At 59.5% G+C, this 8,422-nt stretch overlaps 1 protein-coding gene across 1 annotated transcript in view; it reads left to right on the forward strand.

The window, feature by feature from the left end:
* Nucleotides 1–7,731, forward strand: part of ALX4 (ALX homeobox 4) — a 30,779-nt gene extending 23,048 nt beyond the window's left edge. The window contains exons 4-5 of the mRNA XM_026035139.1: nt 6,415–6,543; nt 7,408–7,731. Of these exons, the coding sequence (XP_025890924.1) occupies nt 6,415–6,543; nt 7,408–7,731 (453 nt within the window). The remainder of the gene's footprint in view (nt 1–6,414; nt 6,544–7,407) is intronic.
* Nucleotides 7,732–8,422: the final 691 nt, after the last annotated feature.

Genomic DNA, 8,422 nt, shown 5'->3' on the forward strand with positions numbered 1-8,422 from the left:
AGGGAGGGAGGGAGGAGGAAGGAAGGAAGGAAGGAGGAAGGAAGGAAGGAAGGGAGGAAGGGAGGAAGGGAGGGAGGAAGGGAGGAAGGGAGGGAGGAAGGAAGGAAGGAATATTATTTCTTGGAGCGGACTCTCCATCTCTCATGCTTTGACAGCCGAACCTTATGATCTGATTCTCCAGTTAGCTCATCCTGTGACCTCTGTATTCTGGCATTTCTCAGATCATCGCCCCGGGGAGCTGTGCTAGCATCAGGGAYAGCTGGAGTGTGGAGGCGCCGGGCTGCATCTCCTGCGCTAGGAGGACGCCCGGGTTGCAGGCAGCCCCGCTTCTCCTCTGCCCTACGCTGTTCTTGCAAACAGTGACAACAGCCCAGCCGGCACCCAGCCCTTTCTAATCTGGATATTTGCTTCCATTTTTGGATGGCTATGGGATTTTTCTTTTCTGCTGGCCTGAAGCGGTTCGCAAGGCTGCTGTGCTCTTCCCCACAGCTGTTTCTCTTCATGCTGGACACGGCTCCATTTCAGCAGAAATTCCCACTGGTCCAGTGCCTGGCATGCTGAGCGCTGCGGGATGGGCATCTCTGCAAATGTCAGCTATTTACAGAAGTAAAGGTTTGATGCAGCCCTTGATTTCTCAGGGACACATCACAAGGGTTAAGGGGGGGTCTCCTGGGATGCCAGAGGCAGCATTGAGTTACCAGCTTCACAATGCATGAAATTCCTGTCGCTCAGGAATGAGAGCGAGGTGCTGGAGGGCAGCAAGCCCTTCCTGCTCACCCCGAGCCAGGCCATGCAGCTAGCCAGCGGCAGGGGAGGCACGTGTGATCCAGACTCCTTACATAGGGCCCATCACAGAATCATTAAGGTTGGAAGGCACCTCTGGAGATCACCTAGTCCAGCCCCCTTTGCACACACAGGGTCACTTAGAGCATGTTCATAGAATCATAGAGATCACCATCTCCGAGTCTGTTTTTTTTTTTCCTGCATGTTGCCCACGTTCAGAGTGAGGAATTCGGGAACCTTTCTCAGTTGCTCAGACATTTGGTTACCACTTAATCGCTTGCACAGAGCGGCAGCGCTGCGGGCAGCCCGGTAGGAGCTCTGCACTGGAGCTGCACTGCCTGCCTGGCTGAGCCCGGCCTGCTGGAAGCTTAAACAGCAGCTCTGCCGAGGCTGTCCTTGGAGCTGGTGGAGCACAGGAGCTGGGAGTTTAAGTCGAAGGGCCTCGGCTCCACTGCTGTCTCCAGGGATGTGGAGAGTGTGGATGTGTGACTTGCAGGTCCACAGCCTGGGGTGCCCCATGGGGAGCACCAGCAATGGCTCAGAGCAGCCTCCCTGCTCCCACTTGTCCAAATTGCCCAAGGATGGCAGGCAACTGCTCATGTCCTGCTTGCTTAAGACCATGATGGCAGTGGCTGTATAACAGAATACCTGAACTACTAAGTAAGTAGACCATTTCAAGTTCTTACCCAAAAGCAATAGAGCTGATCRTGCTGCTGTGGGTATTTACGCTCATATCCAAGCCAGGAAAGAACTCCATGCGCCAGGCAATGTGCTAGATAACCCAGCCACCAGCCCCTGGAGAAGGTCTGCTGCCCTCGTGCCACAAACACAGACTTCACAGTAACTAGTGAGCTCAGGTTCCCTGCAGGTCCATGTTCTCACAGTTTGCAGTAAATTGCTATTAACACATATAGGCAGCTTTAACTGCCTTGCTCTGTACGCACTGTGGGTGCCCGTGCAGCAAGTCCAGGGAGCACCTGCCCCATGCTGGGCGGCAAGGACTGGGGATTGCATGGGGCTGGGCCTTTCACATGGAAGGATTTCAAGGCYGGGGCCTTAGCAAACCATCCCAGCTCTAGGTCTTATTACAGCCTGYGTATGCTTTGCTCTGGCTTCCCATCTCCCTGGCCAGCTTTACTGCATGAGGGGCCTCCCAATGCCAGAAAACTGCTTCAGGGAAAGGTGGATCACAGCCTGGAGAGCACCAGGTTGTAGCCRAAGAGCAGGCAGGGAGACCTGGCACGGAGAAAGCCGCTAAGAAGACTGTTGGGTAAGCAAAGACCTACTGCAAAGACCAAGGTACTAACCAGGGTTAAGGCAGGGGCAGAGCAGAAAGCACATGCACCATGAGCCCCTTCACTTCTCTCCTACAAGCCATGTTGTAGCTGTGCACTCAGGCTCCACCAAGGGCTGTGGCTGGAGTCTGGGTGTTTGAGGGCTCCCATCAGAGCTCCATGGGCTTTGAGGGGAGTTCTAGGAGCACCAAAGAACGTGCAGACCTCTTACATGTGGGTGGTGTCATGAATTAGATATATATCATATAATGGATGAACTTGATCTTAGCAAAGCAAGAGCTGTGTGAGAGGGAAATACTGAGCAAGTTTGAGACATGATGCTCCAAGCCAGTCTGGGCTGCATCAGCCCCTTTTTGCCCAAGTTTGTCACCCTGAAGAATGCAGCCTGCCCCTACGATGTAGGCAGAGGAATCCAACTGGGAAGCAGACAGACGTGGGGCAGCTCTGGGTCTCTCCTTCCCCTCTGGAGCTCACGTTGCACTAGGGAACCAGCTGCTGCAGAGAAGGTTCAGCCCAGCCTGCCCCCTGCAACCTGGCCCCTTGCTGCAAAGTACTTGCTAAGCTGTGACACCTCCCAGCTCTCAGAAGCGCAAGCTGTCAATAAGTCCTGTGCAGAGGCAGAGCAGGTCCTTTCATGGGTTCCTTTCTCCTCTTCACCATGGTGGGCTGCAGAGACCCTCCACAGACCTGAAAAGGGCTCCCGGAGGGCAGGAGCAACTAGCTGAGGCTCTGCTGAGCCGCGAAGGGAGGCAGCAGCTTTCCAGGAGTGAGGAGAGCCGGCAGGGAAGGAGAAGATGGGAGGCACGAGGTAGCTTCCCTCCACGTCCAGCGCTTCTCCTCAGTGCCGAGGAGCAGCAGCAACAGATCTGCTCACTCTAAGCAACATCTTTGTCACACACATATCTCGTCATGCCCAAGCCTGCCTGGGGGGCACTGCAGGCACTGTCTCAGGGTGACAACCGTCCCCTGGTCCCCAGGGTTCCCCCCTCATCTCCCACTACCCCACAGCACCAGGGTGCGCTCTGAGATGGGTGCGGATGCCACCCACATATGGCACCKCAGGGCATGCCGGACACACTGGCTGCGTTCACACGCACGTCCCCAAGCCCGCGGCATCCCGTCCTCAGGCCATCAGCAGCACGGGGCAGAGAGGGGCAGGGGTGGCAGGAGGCTTCGCGCCCAGGCAGTACCTGCCAGGCAGCCCCTCCAGCGCCAGCCGCGCCATCGCTGGGGCTGTTAATGAAAATCTTCTGACCAGTGACCTCAGGATGCGGCAGGGGCTTGAAAGTGAGAGGGAAATGTCAAACTCTGCTGTAGCAAAATCACCGCCTTGGAAAAAAAAAAAAAAAAAAAAAAGAAGAAAAAAAAAAAAGCAAGAAGTAATATATCTTGATCCCTTTTCCCCCATAAAACCCTGGGAGGCTGGTGGAAGGAGCGGAAAGACTGAGCTAAGCCTGCAGGAAATTAAACATGAAATGAAAACAAGCTCAAGTTATTCAATTCTCTCATCCCAGGCTCCAATTTCCCATTCCAGGCCACTGATAAAATGGTGTCCAGTTTCAACGCTGGAGGATGAATTCTGGCTCTGTTCTTGCAGGCTGGAGAGCGAAGGGCCTGTGGCCATCTCCGGGAGAAGGGGAGATGGCCCGGCCTTCAGCAGCGGGACGGGGGCTTGGAGACACACAGGCAGASGGGCTGGGGCAGCGGAGGTGGCAGTGGGGCTGGCGGGAGCAGTGGGGCTGAGCGGGCAGCAGGATGGGGACCCACAGCCAGCGGCCACCGCAGGAGCTGGGCGCTGGGTGCCTCCCTGTCCGATCTCTCCCATCCCAGCTTTGAGAACTATGCGTGTGTGTGTGTGTGTGTGTGTGTATGTTTTGTTTTGCTTTGATTTGTTCTGAACTTGGAGGAAGGACTAAAGCAATGTGCGGTTCCTGTGCGTCCAGCAAAGGCAGGTCTGGGGGAGGCCCAGCTCGGAGCCCGAGCGCGGAGGGATGTGGGAGGCAGGGGAAGCCAGCGGTACTGGAGGCTCCCCCTTTCTTTCCTGCGGCCTCTCCAACCCCCCCAGCATGTCAGATGTGCAAGCACATGGGTTTGGGTACTGGCATATGGCTGCATGTTTACGGAGACATGAAACATTTTCGGAGCTGTAGATTTTTATAGGACTGATTTGGTACATCAGGTCTTATCAAAGCTGTGTCTGCAGGAGTCAGACATATGACATTAGCCTGCTCTCCAGCTCCAGTTGTTAGCAGAGAGATGCAACCGGCAAGGACTGCTTATCCTGGTGTGAAATACCTCGTCCTGACCCCAGAGGACACACTGCACCGAGCGCTGCAGCCTCTCCGGCCGCACTGTCCTCCTGCAGCTCCATCCCACCATGGAAGGTGGCTGGCAGCAAAAAGAAAACGGGAATTTACTGWATGTGCTTTCTAAACACAGTGTCTCCTAAGACTGAGGAAGCCAGCAAAGATTTTAAAACTAATGGGTTTTTTGCTGACATCCTTGTTTCGTACATTGCTCTGTTTCCCTGCCACTGCCAAGGACTGGGGAGGCCCTGCTGTAAGACACCCTGTGCAGCTTGGGCCAGAGGAGAYGTGATCATTCTAAAAAGAGGTCCAAAACTTGCTGCAAGTGCTTTGGATCAGCAGGTCACTGCCAGCTCCCCAGCTTCGAAGCCCCCTGGGCATCAGTCTCTTGACTGCAGCCACTTCTCACCTTCCTCCCGACACGGCTCTGTGGCTGATTTGCCGGCACTGTAGGGACTGCACTAGGGAGCCGGTTTAAAGCCTGTGGTTTTGCCAGCACCAGCTGAACTCAGAGCCTGTGAAGGGCAGAGCAGAAATCCCGCTGCTGCCCGTCAGTCTCCCGCGCAAGGAGACCGTGTTGCTGCCTTTGCCGGCGACGGGTTGCAAAGCCAGGCCCGGCCACGCAGGGAGGGCCCGTGCACGCTGGGCACGCGTTGTCCCCAGCCTGCRCGCTCCTACCTGCTCCCCGGCACACGGCAGGGTCCCGCTCCGTGCGGGAGCCGGGTCAGCGCCGCCGGCTAGTGTGGAGCCTGCAGATCCAAGGCGGCGGCGCYGGCACTGCCGCGCAGCTGGGCCGCCGCTGTGCCAAGGGTTGGAGGCAGGCAGGGGCCGGGGGACACCCGGCTCCGTGTGCCGCGCCGCCCTCGGCTCCGCGGCCCCTCTGCGGCTCTTGGAGCGCGGCCYGAGCACGCTGGGCTCGTGGGGTGGCTGCCTGCGAAGGGCTCARTCCAACGCAATGGAGACAAACAGCTTCTCTGCAGCAAGCTCAGGGGTCTGCTCCGCTCCTGAGCCACAAAATCCCTGCCTATCCCACCCGGCCTGGGTGCCTGGCTGTGCCAGCATGTGCTGCAAAAGGCTGTTTCAGTGCATGCTGCAAATGCTGCCCCTCTCCCATCCCCAAAGCCTGGCCCTCCTCGGCCCTGGGTATCCAGTCCAGCAGTCCGGAGCAGTGTCCGGGATCGGCAGCTGCCGCGAGGCGCAGGGCTGCCCATCGGGGCCGGCCAGGGCGAGCTGCCCGCCAGCGGGGCGGCCCTTCCTCCCGCATCGCCGTGCAAAAGCCAAAGCAGACGCGAGCGCTCCCCGCGCACCGGCGTGACCCCCAGCCCCCGGCGACCGCGCGCGCCTCGGCGGCCCTTCAAAGCCGCGCGTGATTGATGTGCTTCCCTGGCTCGCAGGCTCGAGGAGGCTTTGAAGACACTGCGCCACGCTCTGATCTCTCTTACGCTGATGCAAATCAGGAGCAGTGGTGCTGACAACACTGCAGTAATCCACACTGATGTCCAGCCAGTAAAAATAAGAGCGGAAAGAGTGGTTTGGTCCTTCCTCTGCCTTGAAGGGGTCTGAACAATTGAGTGTGAAGCAGAGAAGTCTACAAAGTAACATGGGTGCAACACAGAGGACACACAGCTCTGCAGAAGGGTGCTTGTGTTTTCCTGAGTCTAGGAAGAGAAATGCTCTTCCTTTTTTTCTTCTTTTATTTTTTTTTAATAATTAGGAAAAAATGAGGTGTAGAGATCAGTGATAATCTCTCAGCCAACAGCACTGCCATGATGAGCATTCAAACCCCAGAGGTTTCCATCCATGAAACATGAGGAAAAAGCTTCTCTGTTGTGAKGGTGGTTGAGCACTGGGCAGGTTGCCCGGAGAGGATGTGGGGGGGGATCTCCATCCTTGGGGATGCTCCGAGTCGGCCTGGACACGGCGCTGGGCCACGTGCGGAGGGYGAACCTGCTAGCGGGGTCTGGGTGCGCGGTGCGGGGGCCCGCGGGGCGGCGGGCGCCGCTCACGGCGCTGCTCTCGCCCTCGCCCAGGTGTGGTTTCAGAACCGGCGAGCCAAGTGGCGCAAGCGGGAGCGCTTCGGCCAGATGCAGCAGGTCCGCACGCACTTCTCCACCGCCTACGAGCTGCCCCTGCTCACGCGCGCCGAGAACTACGCCCAGGTGAGCGCCCCRGCCCGGCCCTCGCGCCCCTCCTGCCGCCTGCCTCCGCCAGCCCTGCAAAAACCACAGCACAGCTCCGAGCGGGGAGCGATCCCATCGGGTGTGGGGTGCGCGGTGTGGCTGCCCGGGGAAGGAAGGGCCCTGGCTCTCCCCGCCGCTCAGCCCCGCTTTCATCCCGCGTGTCCTCTCGCCTCCGCCGACCCCTTCCCCTGCCATGGAGGGTGAGATGGGTGCTCAGCCGCCCCTCCTGTCCGGCCCACAGCGGCTTTAATCGCACAGGGCATCTGTGCTGAGCTCCAAAGTGCCCTGGACTAAAAAGGAAAAGACAAGTGGGCAGGAGCGGGGAACGGATGAACGGAGACAGCACCTCCAGCGGCGCTGCCCAGCTTCCCCTGTGCCAGTCCCCTGCACTACCTCCCTCCACTGCAGCCGCATAAGGATTTTGGTGGCCAAGGGTGCAGGGGACGGGGCCTCGGTGGCGGCATTGGGGTGACCTGGGCAGGTCACCGACACCYGCACGCAGTGCGCTGCGAGCTCGGTGCCATGGCGGGTTGCAAGGCCTGTCAAGCCCTGCCCGTCAAGCGGGTTGATCCAGAAGGGAGAGATGAGAGGCTCCCAGCCATCCTTCATTGCTCCTTTTTCTTCAGTGTGAGCTGCTCTTTGGGCCCCTCTCCTTTGGTCTGTGGGCATCCCGCTAGGGTACCACGTGCCTCATGAGCCTGGGGTGCCATGGGAGCTGCTGTTTGGTTGTGCCCAGGGCACCACGTCCAGGGCACTAGCATGTGGGGTGACCCAGGAGCTGGGAGAAGCGGGGTGCCCCAGGAGGCTTCTCCACGTCCCTGAGGCTTCTTTTCCCCCCGCCAGATCCAGAACCCCTCCTGGATCGGCAACAACGGCGCCGCCTCCCCCGTGCCCGCCTGCGTGGTGCCCTGCGACACGGTGCCCTCCTGCATGTCCCCGCACGCCCACCCRCACGCGCCCGGCGGCGTCTCCGACTTCCTCAGCGTCTCCGGCGGCGGCGGCCACGTGGGACAGACTCACATGGGCAGCCTCTTCGGCACGGCCGGCATCAGCGCGGGCCTCAACGGCTACGAGCTCAACAGCGAGCCGGACCGCAAGACGTCGAGCATCGCGGCGCTGCGGATGAAGGCGAAGGAGCACAGCGCCGCCATCTCCTGGGCCACATGACAGGGTTGCGAGCCAGTCCCKCGAGACACGCGGCGCCCGGGAACACCCCTCCGCTCGGACTCCAGACRGCCCTTTCCTCCGTGGGGATCTGAATGCAGCACTTTTAGCTACCCTAGGTATATAAAGTACATATGTTAACGCAAGTGGAGGGTTGCCAGCAGGAAAAGAGGGAAGACGCAGCTTCCTGGGGTCAGGTGGGGAAAGGGAAGCCGTGGAGCAGCAGCTCTTCCAGCGAGGCTTGGATCGGGATGCCTGCCACGTCCCCGTCACCTTCCCAGGGAGCCGGGCAATTTTCTCCCCACTCCTTTCCCTGACACCAGAGCTGCCTGTGCACACAGCCCGGTCCCGCTGGCCTTTGCAGCGGGCTCCCCCGTGTCCCACACACACACACACACCACACACACGCACGCCTTCCCCTCCCAGTTGGTCAGCAGCGCTGCTCGGTTCGGCCCGGGACAGGGCACGGGATGGGGACACTGGCACCAGCAAAGAGGCCTGGCCCTCTGGCCCTCTCTGAGAGGAAACGCTCCCTCTGGCTTTTACTGGGACAGGGGCCCGGCGGGGACAGCGGCTGCGCAAACCCACAGGTCCCCAGAGAGGCAGGAGCCCCCTCGGGGGAGCAGCTCACAGCTGGGCTTGCACGAGGGCACCAAACACCCCTTGTCCTGGGGTCTCGGCACTTGCAACCTGC

The sequence above is a fragment of the Nothoprocta perdicaria genome, unplaced genomic scaffold (genome assembly GCF_003342845.1).
Source record: "Nothoprocta perdicaria isolate Ctin4 unplaced genomic scaffold, notPer1 scaffold_156, whole genome shotgun sequence".
NCBI classification, from domain to species: domain Eukaryota; kingdom Metazoa; phylum Chordata; class Aves; order Tinamiformes; family Tinamidae; genus Nothoprocta; species Nothoprocta perdicaria.